This window comes from Pristiophorus japonicus, chromosome 16, assembly GCF_044704955.1.
Source record: "Pristiophorus japonicus isolate sPriJap1 chromosome 16, sPriJap1.hap1, whole genome shotgun sequence".
NCBI lineage: Eukaryota > Metazoa > Chordata > Chondrichthyes > Pristiophoridae > Pristiophorus > Pristiophorus japonicus.
In genome coordinates, this window is record NC_091992.1 from 54,960,966 (window position 1) to 54,980,056 (window position 19,091).

Sequence of the window (19,091 nt, forward strand, 5' to 3'; positions counted from 1 at the left end):
CTGGTGTTAATCTGTCACTGATTGGCAACAGAGGTCAGTCAGTGAGCAGGAGCAAGGAGATAATCCATGGATTTATGGGTGAAGGGGAATAAGACAGTCCCATTGGGACCTGCGATCAACAGCAAAGTAGAAGATTCTGAGGGGGCTCGACAGGGTAGATGCAGAGAGGATGTTTCCCCTCATGGGGGAATCTAGAATTAGGGGACACAGTTTCAGAATAAGGGGCCGCCCAATTAAAATGGGGATGAGGAGGAATTTCTTCTCTGAGGGTCGTGAATCTTTGGAATTCTCTACCTCAGAGAGCTGTGGCAGCTGGATCATTGAATATATTTAAGGTGGAGCTAGACAGATTTTTGAAAGATAAGGGAGTCAAGGGTTATGGGGAGCGGTCGGGGAAGTTGAGTTGGGGCCAAGATCAGATCAGCCATGATTTTATTGAACGGTGGAGCAGGCTCGAGGGGCGAAATGGCCGACTCCTGCTCCTATTTCTTAAAGCAAATAATGAGCAGGACTGAACCCTGTTAGTCCGGCCTCTTTCAGTAAACCGAAGGGAATGTGCTCCTGGCCTTCACCACAAGCCATTGCTGAACAGTTGTGAGCTTTCCTGTCAGTCAAATTCTACATGTGTTTAGTTACTTCAGAAGCAGTTTGTGTTACCATAGAAACGAAAAGTTACACATTGGACTGGAAGTGGTGGAAATAAATACTTTACCGATTTCCATCCGTCAAACCCCAGACTGAGGTGACAGGCTGCTGGGCAGGTTTCATACATAGAAGGGGTGTTGTCTATCTGAATCTGTGGTTATTGCTCTTTAAACCTCTCCTTCCTCCTTTAAGACGCTCCTTAAAACCTACCTCTTTGACCAAGCCCTGCGTCTCATGTGGTTGGGTATCAAATTTATTTGTTTTGTCTTAAAACACTCCTGTGAAGCGCCTTGGGACATTTTACTACATTAAAGGTGCTATATAAATACAAGTTGTTGTTGTTGTTGTTGTTGTTGTAAATGTGTTCACAGTTTTATCATAAACTGATCGCGAATGCCAGAGAAAGAGAGAGGCGCTGTAAGGCACTAACCTAGCTAACCTAAACCCTAAAACATATGAATGGTTTGTAAATGATATCTGGACCAGCCTGACACAAACTGCTCCGATTTCCAATTACATGAAATCAAATTTGCATTAGATAAGGTATCAGTAATTGTGTACTGTTGTGTATGCTCCCTGGCTCCCTGCACCAGCTTTCAATAAGATCATGGCTGATCATTCCCTTGTGTGTGTGCGTGTATGTTTAACTTGCTTTATTTGATCACATGATCCTTACAGATGAAGATAACCGCTTGGCCCACCCTAATTCATCCATCCACAAAGATCCAACACTCATCCCCTTGCAACATCCAATTGGTTCTTACATCATTCCAGAATTTTTGTCTCCACTGCTCTATCCGGGACTCTATTCTAAGCATGGATTAGTGTGTGTGTGTTTGTGTGTGTGTGTGTAAGTGTTTGTGTGTATGTGTGTGTGTGTGTGTGTGTGTGCTTGTGTTTGTGTGTGTGAGTGTGTGTGTGTGTATGTGAGTGTGTGTGCGTGCGTATGTGTGTGTGTTTGTGTGTGTTACATAGAAAATAAGTGCAGGAGTGGGCCATTCGGCCCTTCGAGCCTGCACCACCTTTCAATAAGATCATGGCTGATCATTCCCTCAGTATCCCTTTCCTGCTTTCTCTCCATAACCCTTGATCCATTTAGCCGTAAGGGCCACATTTAACTCCCTCTTGAATATATCCAATGAACTGGCATCAACAACTCTCTGCGGCAGGGAATTCCACAGGTTAACAACTCTCTGAATGAAAAAGTTTCTCCTCATCTCAGTCCTAAATGGCCGACCCCTTATCCTAAGACCTTGTCCCCTGGTTCTGGACTTCCCCAACATCGGGAACAATTTACCTGCATCTAACCTGTCCCATCCCGTCAGAATCTTGTATGTTTCTATGGGATCCCCTCTCTCATCCTTCTAAACTCCAATGTATAAAGGTCCAGTTGATCCAGTCTCTCCTCATGTGTCAGTTCAGCCATCCCGGGAATCAGTCTGGTGAACCTTCACTGCACTCCCTCAACAGCAAGAACTTCCTTCCTCAGATTAGGAGACCAAAACTGTGCACAATATTCCAGGTGAGGCCTCACCAAGGCCCTGTACAACTGCAGTAAGACCTCCCTGCTCCTATACTCAAATCCCCTAGCTATGAAGGCCAACATACCATTTGCCTTCTTCACCGCCTGCTGTACCTGCATGCCAACTTTCAATGACTGATGAACCATGACACCCAGGTCTCGTTGCACCTCCCCTTTTCCTAATCTGCCACCATTCAGATAATATTCTGTCTTCGCGTTTTTGCCACCAAAGTGGATAACCTCACATTTATCCACATTATACTATATCTGCTATGCATTTGCCCACTCATCTAACTTGTCCAAGTCACCCTGCAGCCTCTTAGCGTCCCCCTTACAGCTCACACTGCCACCCAGTTTAGTGTAATCTGCAAACTTGGAGATATTACACTCAATTCCTTCATCCAAATCATTGATGTATATTGTAAAGAGCTGGGGTCCCAGCACTGAGCCCTGTGGCACGCCACTAGTCACTGCCTGCCATTCTGAAAAGGACCCGTTTATCTCGACTCTCTGCTTCCTGTCTGCCAATTAGTTCTCTATCCACGTCAGTATATTACCCCCAATACCATGTGCTTTAATTTTGCACACCAATCTCTTGTGTGGGACCTTGTCAAAAGCCTTTTGAAAGTCAAAATACATCACATCCACTGGTTCTCCCCTGTCCACTCTACTGGTTACATCCTCAAAAAATTCCAGAAGATTTGTCAAGCATGATTTCCCTTTCATAAATCCATGCTGACTTGGAACGATCCTGTCACTGCTTTTCAAATGCACTGCTGTTTCATCCTTAATAATTGATTCCAACATTTTCCCCAGCACTGATGTCAGGCTAACCGGTCTATAATTACCCGCTTTCTCTCTCCCTCCCTTTTTAAAAAGTGGTGTTACATTAGCTACTCTCCAGTCCATAGGAACTAATCCAGAGTTGATAGACTGTTGGAAAATGATCACCAATGCATCCACTATTTCTAGGGCCACTTCCTTCAGTCCTCTGGGATGTAGACGTTCAGGCCCCGGGGATTTATCGGCCTTCAATCCCATCAATTTCCCTAACACAATTTCCCGCCTAATAAGGATATCCTTCAGTTTCTCCTTCTCACTAGACCCTCAGTCCCCTAGTACTTCCGGAAGGTTATTTGTATCTTCCTTCGTGAAGACAGAACCAAAGTGTTTGTTCAATTGGTCTGCCATTTCTTTGTTCCCCATTATAAATTCACCTGAATCCGACTGCAAGGGACCAACGTTTGTCTTCACTAATCTTTTTCTCTTCACATATCTATCGAAGCTTTTGCAGTCAGTTTTTATGTTCCCGGCAAGCTTCTTCTCGTGCTCTATTTTCCCCCTCTTAATTTGTGTATGTGTGTGTGCATGTGTGTGTGTGCGTGTGTGTGTTTATGCGTGCATGTGTGTGTGTGTTTTTGTGTGTGTGTTTGTGTGTGTGTGTGTATGAAAGACCTCCTGATACCAGCCCTAAATTTACCTTTTACTAGTTTGAATTTGTGTCCCTTATCCTATCTTCACAATTTAATTGAAAGCAATATTCCGGAATTTCCCTTTCCCATTCCCATAAATAAAGAAACAACTTGTATTTCTACATCGCCTGTCACAACCTCACGATGTCCCAAAGCACTTTACATCCAATGAACTACTTTTGACGTGTAGTCACTGTTGTAATGTAGGAAGCTATCTTGTTTAAGATCATCTCTCAGATGCCTTCTTTCCAGGTTGAAGTGACGAACACCTAGGGGCCGAAATTGTCCCTCTCCTGAAGGCCTGTTACTACCGCAAATCGGCGGCCACGCTGCGGAGTGGAGTGGCTGCTGGCTTTTGATGGAATGGCCCAATTACCCTCCCAAGTTTCCCCGGTGGTGCCCCGATCCCCGCCTCCTCCCTTACCGCTCCGCTGCTGCTGATCCGCGGTAAGCACGTCATCACCGTGCGCACCGCCAATCTAACTCTCAACGCAACATTCCCCTCGGAAAATAGTCGGCCCACCCGGCGGTGCCAGAACAACCTTTTCCCCGGTGGTCCAGTGAGGCTGTGGCCTTCTGCAGTGGGGGTGCGGCTTCCCTTAAAGGGGAGGGCGCACTGCCACTGCCGCCATTTTTTAATTTTTGTCGGCCAACTGCCAAGTCGGCCCGACAATTATGCCCCTGGGTTTGGCCGGGCCGCCAACAGGATGTACTATAATAATAAAAGCAGAAAATGCTGGAAATCTCAGCGGGTCAGGCAGCATCTGTGGAGAGAAACCGAGTTAATGTTTCAGGTCGATGACTTTTCGTCAGAATTGGCGAATGTTTGAAATGAATGGATCTTAAGGAGCACTGAAAGGGGGAGGGGAGGAAAGAACAAAAGGGAAGGTCTGTGATAGGGTGGAAGGCAGGAGAGATTTGAGAGACAACAGGGATGATGGGCCGACGAAATAGTAATGGCAGAAGTTAGAAAACGGTTAGTCTAGATAGGGTGTGAGTGGTGCAATAATGACCAGCTGCCATGGGAGACAGAGAAAAAATCAATAAGATTGGGGGGCGGTGGGGGAGGGACCCACATATGGGCAGAGGTTATAGTCTGAAATTGTTGAACTCAATGTTGAATCCAGAAGGTTGACCACGTTCAACGTACCATCCTCCACCAGTTCCGCCACCTCCAGCGTGACCCCACCACCAATCACATCTTCCCCTCCCCTCCCCTCTCAGCAATCCAAAGGGACTGCTCCCTCTGCGACATCCTGGTTCATTCTGCAGTCACCCCCAGCACCCCCTCCCCTTCCCACGGCACCTTCCCGTGCAGGCGCAGGAGATGCAACACCTGCCCTTTTACCTCCTCCCTTCCCATTATCCAGGGCCCCACATACTCCCTCCAGGTGAAACAGCGATTTACTTGTCCTTCTTTCAATGTAGTATACTGTATTCACTGCTCACGATGTGGTCTCCTCTACATTGGGAAGATCAAATGCAGATTGGGTGACCGCTTTGCGGAACACCTCCGTTCAGTCCGTAAGTGTGACCCTAAGCTTCCGGTCGCCTGTCACTTTAATTCTCCGCTCTACTCCCACTCTGACCTCTCCGTCCTTGGTCTCCTAAACTGTAACAATGAAGCTCACCCAGTAGGTACTGCCTGCTGTGTGGTGCTCTAATGATTGTAGAAACATAGAAACATAGAAAATAGGTGCAGGAGTAGGCCATTCGGCCCTTCTAGCCTGCACCACCATTCAATGAGTTCATGGCTGAACATGCAACTAGTACCCCATTCCTGCTTTCTTGCCATACCCCTTGATCCCCCTAGTAGTAAGGACTACATCTAACTCCTTTTTGAATATATTTAGTGAATTGGCCTCAACAACTTTCTGTGGTAGAGAATTCCACAGGTTCACCACTCTCTGGGTGAAGAAGTTTCTCCTCATCTCGGTCTTAAATGGCTTATCCCATATCCTTAGACTGTGACCCCTGGTTCTGGACTTCCCCAACATTGTGAACATTCTTCCTGTATCTAACCTGTCTAACCCCGTCAGAATTTTAAACGTTTCTATGAGGTCCCCTCTCATTCTTCTGAACTCCAGTGAATATAAGCCCAGTTGATTTAGTCTTTCTTGATAGGTCAGTCCCGCCATCCCGGGAATCAGTCTGGTGAACCTTCGCTGCACTCCCTCAATAACAAGAATGTCCTTCCTCAGGTTAGGAGGCCAAAACTGTACACAATACTCCAGGTGTGGCCTCACCAAGACCCTGTACAACTGTAGCAACACCTCCCTGCCCCTGTACTCAAATCCCCTCGCTATGAAGGCCAACATGCCATTTGCTTTCTTAACCGCCTGCTGTACCTGCATGCCAACCTTCAATGACTGATGTACCATGACACCCAGGTCTCGTTGCACCTCCCCTTTTCCTAATCTGTCACCATTCAGATAATAGTCTGTCTCTCTGTTTTTACCACCAAAGTGGACAACCTCACATTTATCCACATTATACTTCATCTGCCATGCATTTGCCCACTCACCTAACCTATCCAAGTCGCTCTGCAGCCTCATAGCATCCTCCTCGCAGCTCACACTGCCACCTAACTTAGTGTCATCCGCAAATTTGGAGATACTACATTTAATCTCCTCATCTAAATCATTAATGTACAGTGTAAACAGCTGGGGCCCCAGCACAGAACCTTGTGGTACCCCACTACTCACCGCCTGCCATTCTGAAAAGTACCCATTTACTCCTACTCTTTGCTTCCTGTCTGACAACCATTTCTCAATCCATGTCAGCACACTACCCCCAATTCCATGTGCTTTAACTTTGCACATTAATCTCTTGTGTGGAACCTTGTCGAAAGCCTTCTGAAAGTCCAAATATGCCACATCAAATGGTTCTCCCTTGTCCACTCTACTGGAAACATCCTAAAAAAATTCCAGAAGATTTGTCAAGCATGATCTCCCTTTCACAAATCCATGCTGACTTGGACCTATCATGTCACCTCTTTCCAAATGCGCTGCTATGACATCCTTAATAATTGATTCCATTATCTTACCCACTACCGATGTCAGGCTGACCGGTCTATAATTCCCTGTTTTCTCTCTCCCTCCTTTTTTAAAAAGTGGGGTTACATTGGCTACCCTCCACTCGATAGGAACTGATCCAGAGTCAATGGAATGTTGGAAAATGACTGTCAATGCATCCGCTATTTCCAAGGCCACCTCCTTAAGTACTCTGGGATACAGTCCATCAGGCCCTGGAGATTTATTGGCCTTCAATCCCATCAATTTCCCCAACACAATTTCCTGACTAATAAGGATTTCCCTCAGTTCCTCCTCCTTACTAGATTCTCTGACCCTTCTTATATCCGGAATGTTGTTTGTGTCCTCTTTAGTGAATACCGAACCAAAGTACTTGTTCAATTGGTCCGCCATTTCTTTGTTCCCCGTTATGACTTCCCCTGATTCCGACTGCAGAGGACCTACATTTGTCTTTACTAACCTTTTTCTCTTTACATATCTGTAGCCGATAAGATTTCCAAAACAAGCTGATAATTACATTTGATGTACAGCCTAGCACTGGAATGTTAAAATGACTGACACCAATGCCTCAAGCCCATCTCTGTGGGGTGTGCTTAGCTTAGCCAGTGTTGGCTGGATTGGCGACAAGAAGGACACAAACCTGACTGGAGGGGAAAAGAGCCTGTCTAAGGAGGAGCAAGCGATGTGAAGCGGCAGCAATTTGTAAGAGGAGTCTGGGGGCGCTAATCCCATGTAGGCTAATTCAATCTTTGTGTATGCACAGCTGTGTATTATGTTCAATTGTAGAAAAAACTCAACCAAAAAAGAAAAGTTTGACGTGGGTCAACGTGTGACCTTTGAACCCCGACGCGGGCACTTTCTGCCACTCTTGTTCACAGCTAATGGGACGATGGGATGGCACTGGTCCAAACTGTCGAGGTGCCTAAAGCCTGCAACTTCCCCTCCCCCCTCCCCTCCATCTACTCCCCCGAAAACAATGGCGTGGGTAGCTGCGTGTGGTGACGGGGAGGGCGCGATAGCTCACCGGGGATGGAAAAACCTAAAACGTTGGCATTGGTGAGAAGAATTCTCTAGGGGTTTAATTCCACCACTGCAACCTCCTCAGGTGGCCGATTTATGAGACTTCTTTGGCAATGGAAGATCAGGAAGACTGGGCAGCACCAACCCATGATCTTCAACCAATGGGGTGGTGGGAGGAGGGACCACCACATACTGGGGCTGCACAGTTTCCCGATCTGCGTTCTTGGCATATGGGCCAAAGTGGAAAATCTCCAGCTAAATTACCATTTGTGGACTAATTTGTTTTAAGAAACTGTGACGCACCATCTGGATTGGCCTCTGTGAATGGGCTACTGTCTCTTCAGGAATTCCTGACCTCAGCCAAATTCCAGGAGATTAGAGTTAAATTGCTTCTGTATTACTGAGTGAGATGGCAGATTAGACTGAGCCTTCGATAAGGCAGCTCAGGACTGCAAGTTCCTCAGGCCTACGTGCTAATGGCCCCTGTATTATTCCTGGGCCCACAGATCTTCTTGCAAAAGCTTTCTAAATGAAATAGGAGCTGTTAGAAATTTGGTGCGAAAATGAGGCCGATGGTTTATACATTCACCCTTGTGTTTGTCACTCTCTCATCAAGGGATCTGTTCAGGATCCTGCAGATGGTCTAATGCAAATCTCCATGTGCTGAATTTCCCAATCCCTACCACTGTAAGGAAATGTTCGTTGGGAGCCAGGCGTTTTCTTATAGAAGCAGAGAGTCAGTATGGCCCGGATTTGTGCACCTTTCATGGTCAGTCGTGGCTCTCCACTGAGTCAGAAGGTTGTGGGTTCAAATCCCACTCCAGAGGCTAGAGCACGTAAATCTAGGCTGGCGCGCCCAGTGCCGCACCGAGGGAGTGCTGCACTGTCGGAGGTGCCGTCTTTCGGATGACACGTTAAACCGAGGCCTCGTCTGCCCTCTCAGGTAGATGTAAAAGATCCCACAGCACTATTCCGAAGAAGAGCCTGCTGTCCTGGCCTACATTTATCACTCATCCAACACCCAAAACAGATTATCTGGTCATTTATCTCATTGCTGTTTGTGGGAGCTTGCTGTGCGCAAATTAGCTGGCGCGATTCCTACATTACAACAGTGACTACACTTTGAAACTATTTCATTGCCTTCAGTCACCCTCCCTAATCTCTTCCTTCCTGCTCCCTGTCCATTTTGATTGCCCCTATTTGTGAAGCAGCTTGGGACATTCTTTTGTGTGAACGGTACTATTTAAATACACATTGCGCTTTGCTTAGTCGGTGCATTATTTGCTGCATTAGAGTCAGGGAAGTAGTTTGTTGTGATGGACGGCCCATCCCTCTCACGCTCTCTCTCTCTCGCTCTCTCTCTCTCGCGCTCTCTCTTTTGCTTTCTCTCGCTCTCGCTGGCTCTCTCTTTCTCGCTCTCTCTTTCTCACTCTCACCCTCTCGTTCGCTCTCTCTCTCGCTCTCTCATTCTCGCTCTCTCTTTCGCTCGCTCTCTCTTTCTCACTCAATCGCTCGCTCTCTTCTTGCTGTCACGTTTTCTTTCTCACTCTCTCTCTCACTCTCTCTTTTGCTCTCTCTCTCGCTCTCTCTTTCCCGCTCTCTCACTCTCTCTCTCTTTCTCGCTCTCTCGTTCGCTCTTTCTCGCTCTCTCTCGCTTTCTTTCTCACTCTCTCTCTCTCTTTCTCTCTCTCTCTTTCTCGCTCTCTCTCTCTCTTTCGCTCTTGCTCTCTCTCACGCCCTCTCTCGCACTTTCTCTCTCTCACTCTCTCTTTTGCTTTCTCTTTCTCGCGCTTTCGCTTTCTTTCTCGCTCTCTCTCGCTCTCGCGCTCTCTCTCTCGCTCTCTCTTTCGCTCTCTTTCTCGCTCTCTCTCTCTCTTTCGCTCTTGCTCTCTCTCGCACTTTCTCTCTCTCGCTCTCTCGCGCTCTCTCTCTCGCTCTCTCCCAGATGCTGCTTGGCGTGCTGTGGAATTTCAGCCCTTTCTGTGTCTTTTAACTTCAGACTTTCAACACTCGTTCTTTTCATCTCGAAGCCTGACATGTCCGAGGCGGAGAAGGAAAATTGCAAGTTTAAGGCAAAGCTGACTGGCATAAATTTTATTCAACCTCGATGTCAGTGAAGAGGTTAAAAAGAACTTCCATCTTTCAGAGACGATTTTCTAGTGTGATTAGGAAGAGCTAAACCATAAACATCCTAACGAGAAATCCGTGGCATTTTGTAGCGTAGCCGATGCAATCTGCTCAGAGGCTGTGGGCCCGGAGCGGTGTGGCGCCTGTCGGCCTCGTTCGGTTTGGGACTGGGCTGTGGGGACTTGGGCGGTTAGTGTTAGCACAGCACAATCACCATTAGCCAAACAGGCCTGAGGACAGCAGCTCGTTCCGGTTCATTGAGAGTTTGGGTAAACACTTGTGAACTAAAATATTAAATTGGGATACATTGAACATTCTTCAAATATGTGTCCGTTTGGAGATGGGCAATATTTGTAATACAGGCCGCACGGGCACTTAAACAATGATTCTGGAGTGGCCGCTTAATAAGCAACAAGCTGGGTTTACTTTCTTGCACCCTCTTGATCTCTCACACACATTGAATTTCTCTTGTTTTCATGTGCAGTCCCTCTCCCTATCTCTGCTTCTCTCTACATGTCTCTCTATCTCTATCATTCTGTACATCTCTCACTTGCTTGCTCTGTATGTGCGAGTAATTCTTTTTCCCCTCTATCTTTCTGCTCCTCTCTCTATCTCTCTTGTGTCTCTCACTTTCTGCCTCCATGTTGATCTCTGCTTCTCTCTTGCTTTCTCTCTCTCCATCTCTCTCCATCTCTCTTTGTATGTATCTTCCCCTCTCTCCATATGTCGCTCACTCTCTCCATATGTCTTTGTATCTCTCTCTTTCTCTTTGTGTGTGTATCTCTCTCTCTATGTCTATGTTGTTCTCCCTCTCTCACTCTCTCCATCTGTCATTGTATTTCTCTCTCTCTCATTCTCTCTCTGCTTCTCTTGCTATGCGGGTCTTTCTGTGCCTCGTGCCTCTTATTGATCGTGCTTTGTCCACAATATAATTTTACCAAAGACTTTCACAATTTTCCTCTCTTTTGCCAAAATGAAGCTTCTGTAATATACGTCGTTAACTGATGAGTGTGTCACGCACGCACACACACACATCAGTCACTGTATCTGTGGTTATGTTATATTGTATATTGACTACAGCATTCAGACAGAATTTCAAACATTACTGTTTTATTGTAAATATGCCAAACCAGCTGAGACATCTGAGCTACCCTCAGCTGAGGGTCAATCTTCCGGCCGATTTATTGCACTGGTTGCCTGACACTGGTGCAGGTACAGCGATGCACAAGTGGAGAGGGGCAGCGTAGCACTGTACTGGGCTGACTACAGCCTGTGGTTCTCTGAAACAAAGCAGCAGCGTCTCGAAAAGCGAGACAAGAGTGGGCCGACGGGTGTTGTGAGCCAGTTGAAGAATTTCAGGAGGGGGAGGGGAGTAGGGCAGGTCACATTCCTAATCCACGAGAAGAAGCTTTAGAAATGCCATCTGAGAGAGGGTGTGTACTCTGTAAAGGGCCGGCGATATTCCAGTGGTGGGCACGGCCAGGACCCCATAAACGCAAACCCTAATTCTTGTTCTATAAAAACCCAACACTAACCATTGAATGTGCTAACTTAAAGCACACGTGTGCCCGCTCAGTTTAACAGTGCCCACTAGCCTTGTTCTCCAGTGTTTTTTGTCTGTGTTACCTCTAGACTTGACTATTCCAACGCACTCCTGGCTGGCCTCCCATTAGTAAACTACGGGGTGATCCAAAACTCAGCAGCCCATATCCTAACTTGCACCAAGTCCCACTCACCCATCACCCCTGTGCTCGCTGACCTACATTGGCTTCCAGTTAAGCAATGCCTCGATTTCAAAATTCTCATCCTTATTTTCAAATCCCTCCATGGCCTCGCCCCTCCCTATCTCTGTAATCTCCTCCAGCCCCACAACCCCCCCGAGATGTCTGCACTCCTCTAATTCTGCCCTCCTGAGCATCCCTGATTATAATTGCTCAAACATTGGTGGCCGTGCCTTCTGTTGCCTGGGCCCTAAGCTCTGGAACTCCCTCCCTAAACCTCTCCGCCTCTCTACCTCTCTTTCCTCCTTCAAGATGCTCCTTAAAACATACCTCTTTGACCAACCTGCGCTAATTTCTACTTATGTAGCTCGGTGTCAAATTTTTATCTCAATACTCCTGTGAAGTGCCTTGGGATGTTTCACTACGTTAAAGGCACTATATAAATACAAGTTGTTGTTGTTGTATCAAATGATGAGCGGCAGAGTGGGTGGTTGTAAGCGGGATGTCAGTGATGAAACATCCAGGAATACGTCGAACCAAAAGTGGCAACCCCTAACCTCCGCCCGGTTACGGTGACGGACCAGGAACTACCCTTACTAAATTCATGGCCCTAAGTTCTTTTACGTTGCCCAGACCCAGATCTGACTACGGCTTGGACCCCAGAGCTGGGTCTCCGGGGTAACTGGAACCCTCCCCTAATTTAGGCTGGCTCCATTTTCGACTGTTATATGTGTCTGGCTAAATCTGACCTTTCAGTGCTCCCCATGCTCCCGTGTTCTGAACGACCAGGGAGCACACTGGGAGTTTGGGGTCAGAGGTCAGCGTGATTCAGGAATTGCCATCCCATCGCGCGAACCATTGTGGTGCCAGCGCTAGGTCAGGATGTTTGTCCCATGGATCATCAGGGGGTAGCATTCTTGCCTCTGAGTCAGAAGGTTGTGGGTTCAAGTCCCACCCCAGAGACTTGAGCACAAAATCTAGGCTGTCACTCCCAGTGCAGTGCTGAGGGAGCGCTGCACTGTCAGAGGTGCCGTCTTTCGGATGAGACGTTAAACCGAGGCCTCGTCTTTTCTCTCAGGTGGACTTAAAAGATCCCAGAACTCTATTTTGAAGAAGAGCGGGGGAGTTATCCCCGCTGTCCTGGTTAATATTTATTCTTCAACCAACATCACCCAAAAACAGATTATCTGGTCATTATCACATTACTGTTTGTGGGAGCTTGCTGTGCACCAAATGGCTGCCGCATTTGCTCCACTGCAACGGTGACTACACAGCAAATGTAATTCATCGGCTGTAAAGCACTTTGAGATGTCCTGAGGTTGTGCAAGTTGCTGTATACTCTCCGTCCTAAATCGTTTAGATTTAATCTTATATGTCTGTCCCCCCCCCCGCCCCCCGTGTTCTAGACTTCTCAATCACTGGAAAGGAATGTGCTTGTGTCAGTTCTAACCCGTGCCTTCATGTCTAATGACTCCTGCTGCAGAGTGCGCTGTCTCAGGTGTGGAAGGGATTAGGCACGAGTGTGATGCACCCCACGTCTGATTAGCCTGCCGACTCTTAGGGGCTACATCGAACGAAAATGACGTGAGGCAAGGCATTGGAGGGCAGAATAGCGCCTGGAGCGGTGTCTGAGGCCGATCCAAACAGGGGGCGGAGGGTCAGGACGAGTGGAAGGGGAGGGAGGGGGGTGGGCGAGATGTTTAGAGTTGCCTCTGGTGCTGCGGGGGTTAAGGCGCCAGTTGATTTGTGATTTCCCCCCCCCCGCTAAGCCGTTTTATGTTAAAGCAGACTTGTCACGGTTGTGTGGGATAATGAGACGTTCCAGTCGCTGCATCTCGTTCATGCTAAGTTCACAGCCTGGCATCCCCCCGAGCCCACGATGGAATGCGAAAACTCAGCAGGCCGTCCTTTGTCTCTTCCAGGGGAACCACTCCGCCCGCCGGTGCTCCAGCTGCTGACCGCCTTCCAGAATCCTGCCGAGCACACCCAGCCCGCAGTGCCCTCGGACAGCCGTCTGCCGCCCTCCTACTGCCACACACATTTCGACACCCTCACTCAGGGTAAGTGTTCGCCTTGGACCGGACTATTCGCCCCGCTCGGTCAGCGGGCCGGCTTCCCCACAGGCTGTCTCAAGACTTCTTCAATCTCAACTGGATAGCGACAGAACGCAGCAGTTATAAGAAAGACAAGAGCTTTCATTTATGCAGAAACAAACACAGAAAATGCTGGAGACCCTCGGCAGGTCAGGCAGCACCAGTGGAGAGAGATCAGAGGATAGTACATATCAACAGTATTTAATAAGTAACAAAATAAAGGGATAGTGGACATCCTACACACACACACACACACACACATTCACACGCATACCCACACAGGCACACACACACAGACACACATACACTCACACACACAGGCTTGCACAGACTCACAATCGCATGCACCCACACCCACACACACATGCAGATACTCACATGCACACGCTTGCACAGACAGACACAATAACACACACACACACACACACGTCAAATACGCACACTCACATTCGCAGGTACAAACACACGCACATACACCGCAGACATACACGCACATGCAGACACACAGAGACACACACATACAGAGACACACATACACACACAAACACATGTGCAGACACACATACACAGACACACATATGAAAAGAAATTGAATGGCCAATTAAGTAGAAAGCAGGAGAAATGGCAGAAGTGATATTGGAATGAGAATATATGCGGCCTGAAGAGAGAAATAAAAGACATAGCTGAGACACAGACCATGTGTGAATAGCTAACTGGGTAGGGGATAGGCTGGTGGAAGATGAAACTGAAAGGCCTTGAATTTCCCCGGGGGTTTCCCGATCTCCTGCCATAACAGCGGAAACATTGGCGAAACATCCTTTTTACACTATTCTTTTTACAACATTCTTCCAGGATTCTGTGTTGTGCTTGCTGTGACTCAGTGTCAGCTGTGGCTCAGTGGGTAGCACTCTTGCTTCTGAGTCAGAAGATTGTAGGTTCAAGTCCCACTCCAGGGATTTGAGCACATAAATCTAGGTTGACACTCCAGTGCAGTGCTGAGGGAGTGCTGCACTGTCAGAGTTGCTGTCTTTTAGATGAGATGTTAAACCGAGGCCCCGTCTGCTCTTTCAGGTGGACGTAAAAGATCGCCTGGCACTATTTCAAATAAGAGTTCTGGCTAATATTTATCCTTTAACCAACACCTAAAAACAGATAGTTTGGTCATTATCACATTGCTGTGTGTGGGAGCTTGCTGTGCACAAATTGGCTGCCATGTTTCTTACATTACAACAGTGACTGCACTCAAAGTATTTCATTGGCTGCAAAGCACTTTGGGACTTCCTGAGATAGTGAAAGGCGCTATATAAATCCAAGTCTTTCATTCTTCAATTCTCCTTAGAGCTGCAATATTCTGAATATGCTCCTTTTTTCCCGTCCTGCAGATCTAAAACAGAATATTTACATATTCCGGGGAGCGGACTACTGGAAGCTCGCTAAAGATGGAAACATAAAAGGACCCCTGTCACTGCAGAAGAGCTGGCCAGAGCTGCCCGCTGCTATTGAGGCCGCTGCGGTGTCCGAGAGGGGAGGGAAATTCTACTTTTTCAGAGGTAAAGTAGCTGTTACACAACCCAAAGCAGTTAATCGCATGTCGTTGAATCATCCTGAAGTGATATTTGATTTCTGAGATATCGGTAGAGGTGCTGTGATCACAGTTACTGAAAACAGTGCTGATGTTGACTCGGCTCAGCCTATCACAGGCCACCTCCGGGCCTTGTTTGGATCACAGTCTCTTCCTGCTGTCTTCCACAGCAGGAACATAAACTCCCGGGCACTGACACGGATAGATTCTCTCCTTCCCGGCCCAGCTCTGTGACACTGCCTGAGGCACCACAGTGTGCTACACCTCCTGGATCTCTCACAACCATTGACATGACTGACCAGTCTATCCTCCTCCATCTCCTCTCCTCCACCTCCATCCCTCCACCTCCATCCCCTCTTCTCCTCCACCCCTCCTCCACCTCCATCCCCTCTCCTCTCCTCTCCTCCAGCCCCTCCACCTCCATCCTCTCCACCTCCATCTCCTCTCCCTCTCCTTCATCCCCTCTCCTCCTCCATCTCCTCCACCTCCATCCCCTCTCCTCCACCTCCATCCCCTCTCCTCCACCTCCATCCCCCCTCCTCCACCTCCATCCCCTCTCCTCCACCTCCATCCCCGCTCCTCCACCTCCATCCCCTCTCCTCCTCCACCTCTTCCTCGTTCTCATCTTTCTCTTCCAACAGCACCTCCTCTCCTGCTCCTCCTCCTGCACCTCCCCTCCACCTGTACCTTCAGATGGTATGCTTCCAATCTATCCCTCCAGTGCCCCACAGATCTATCCTTGGATCTTCCCATGTTCCTTATCTGAATATTGCCCCTGTGCATGGGCTCAGCTTCCATACCTGCTTGACGGTCCCCAGCTTCACCTCTTCACTATTCAATGATTCTATAGAGTCAACCACATTGCTATAGGACTGGAGTCACACATAGGGTGGGGACGGCAGGTTCCCTTCCCTAAAGGGCATTACTGAACCAGTTGGGTTTTACACCACTCCAACAGCTTCATGGTCTCTTTTACTGGTAATAGCTTTTTATTCCAAGATTTTAAAAACTGAATTCAAATTCTCAACGTGCCATGGTGGGATTTGCAGGATCACTGGCCCATAACATAACCACTGTATTACTGTGGAATCACTTCGACAATAAACCCCCTCGCTCATCCGTCCTTCACGGTGTGAAATTCCGATGAACGAAATCCCTTTCCATTCACTCCATGGTCCAAGGAACAGATCATTCCTCACTAACCACGAGTGCGTGGATTCTTTTCCATCGGTGTCTCGTGGAGCTGTGAGGTTTCCTGTCTGGCAATGCCTTGCTTGGTCGAAGTGTTTGGGTCCAACCCTGGCTGCTGTTAAGCTGATCGAGTGCCGTAACCCGTGGCGGCCCTGGGCATCGGCCGTTGCTCACAGCTTTAATGCACTGCCTGCCGTGTTACTGAACCAACGCGCCGGGAAGGGCTTTGAGTTCAACTCTTGGTCTGTACTGGGTGAGCTCAGTCATAAGAACATAAGGATCAGGAGAAGGCCATTCGGCCCCTCGAGCCTGCTCCGCCATTCAATGAGAACATGGCTGATCTACCTCAACATTTTCCTGCATTATCCCCATATCCTTTGATTTAATTAATATCCAAAAATCTATCGATCTCTGTCTTGTTTATACTCAAGGACTGAGCCACCATAGCCCTCTGGGGTAGAGAATTCCAAAGATTCACCACCCTCTGAGTGAAGAAGTTTCTCCTCGTCTCAGTCCTAAATGGCCGACCCCATATTCTGAGACTGTGACCCCTGGTTCTAGACTCCCCAGCCAGGGGAAACATCCTCCCTGCATCTACCCTGTCTAGCCCTGTAAGAATGTTGTATGTTTCAATGCAATCACCTCTCATTCTTCTAAACTCTAGAGAATATAGGCCCAGTCTGCTCAATCTCTCCTCCTAGGACAATCCCCCCATCGCAGGAATCAGTCTGGTGAACCTTCGTTGCACTCCCTCAATGACAACATGCGAACAAAGTCAGGACCCAGCTGGGCTCAGTGTGTTGGATCAGGGAAGGGGAATAATTCAGACAGGGTCCTCACTCCTGACCAATGACCTCCCTCCCTCCCCCTCCCCCTCCACCTCCCCACTGTAAGTGCGTGCGGATGTGGAGAGAGGACAGGTGTCAGGTTGCACTGCGATGCCCCCACATTTGAATAGTTTGCCAACACGTGCTGTCTGGGTCCACACCTGGATGATCTGTTGCAGCAGGCCGCAGAAGCCCAGCAGGAGACGGTGTCTTCAGAAAGGAAGGTAGAGCATGAAGGAGAAAGCTCAGGTTAAGCTGCACAGAAATCCTGATTTCAAGGGTAACATTTCTTGGTGAATTGTGGGGACTCGATTGGTTACTCAGGGGAGGGCAGCAGCAGCCAAGTTCATGGCACCGTGGCTAGCTCTGCTGCACAGGAGGGCAGGAAAAAGAGTGGGAGAGCAATAGTGATTGGGGATTCAATGGTGAGGGGAATAGATAGGCGTTTCTGCGGCCGCAACCGAGACTCCAGGATGGTATGTTGCCTCCCTGGTGCAAGGGTCAAGGATGTCTCGGAGCGGGTGCAGGACATTCTAAAAAGGGAGGGAGAACAGCCAGTTGTCGTGGTGCACATTGGTACCAACGACATAGGTAAAAAGAGGGATGAGGTCCTACGAAACGAATTTAAGGAGCTAGGAGCTAAATTAAAAAGTAGGACCTCAAAAGTAGTAATCTCGGGATTGCTACCAGTGCCACGTGATAGTCAGAGTAGGAATCGCAGGATAGCGCAGATGAATATGTGGCTTGAGCAGTGGTGCAACAGGGAGGGATTCAAATTCCTGGGGCATTGGAACCGGTTCTGGGGGAGGTGGGATCAGTACAAACCGGACGGTCTGCACCTGGGCAGGACCGGAACCAATGTCCTAGGGGGAGTGTTTGCTAGTGCTGTTGGGGAGGATTTAAACTGATATGGCAGGGGGATGGGAACCAATGCAGGGAGACAGAGGGAAACAAAAAGGAGGCAAAAGCAAAAGACAGAAAGGAGATGAGGAAAAGTGGAGGGCAGAGAAACCCAAGGCAAAGAACAAAAAGGGCCACTGTACAGCAAAATTCTAAAAGGACAAAGGGTGTTAAAAGAACAAGCCTGAAGGCTTTGTGTCTTAATGCAAGGAGTATCCGCAATAAGGTGGATGAATTAACTGTGCAAATAGATGTTAACAAATATGATGTGATTGGGATTACGGAGACGTGGCTCCAGGATGATCAGGGCTGGGAACACAACATCCAGGGGTATTCAACATTCAGGAAAGATAGAATAAAAGGAAAAGGAGGTGGGGTAGCATTGCTGGTTAAGGAGCAAATTAAGGCAATAGTTCGGAAGGACATTAGCTTGGATGATGTGGAATCTATATGGGTAGAGCTGCAGAATACCAAAGGACAAAAAACGTTAGTGGGAGTTGTGTACAGACCTCCAAACAGTAGTAGTGATGTTGGGGAGGGCATCAAACATGAAATTAGGGGTGCGTGCAATAAAGGTGCAGCAGTTATAATGGGTGACTTTAATATGTACATAGATTGGGTTAACCAAACTGGAAGCAATACGGTAGAGGAGGATTTCCTGGAGTGCATAAGGGATGGTTTTTTAGACCAATATGTCGAGGAACCAACTAGGGGGGAGGCCATCTTAGACTGGGTGTTGTGTAATGAGAGAGGATTAATTAGCAATCTCGTTGTGTGAGGCCCCTTGGGGAAGAGTGACCATAATATGGTGGAATTCTGCATTAGGATGGAGAATGAAACAGTTAATTCAGAGACCATGGTCCAGAACTTAAAGAAGGCTAACTTTGAAGGTATGAGGCGTGAATTGGCTAGGATAGATTGGCGAATGATACTGAAGGGGTTGACTATGGATGGGCAAT

The 19,091-nt window shown here is 48.0% G+C and overlaps 1 protein-coding gene across 2 annotated transcripts in view; it reads left to right on the forward strand.

The window, feature by feature from the left end:
• Positions 1-19,091, forward strand: part of mmp28 (matrix metallopeptidase 28) — a 107,182-nt gene that overhangs the window by 84,036 nt on the left and 4,055 nt on the right. For both annotated transcript variants that reach the window (XM_070857349.1, XM_070857350.1), the window contains 2 exons: positions 13,462-13,599; positions 15,015-15,182. In XM_070857349.1, coding sequence (XP_070713450.1) covers positions 13,462-13,599; positions 15,015-15,182 — 306 coding nt within the window. The remainder of the gene's footprint in view (positions 1-13,461; positions 13,600-15,014; positions 15,183-19,091) is intronic.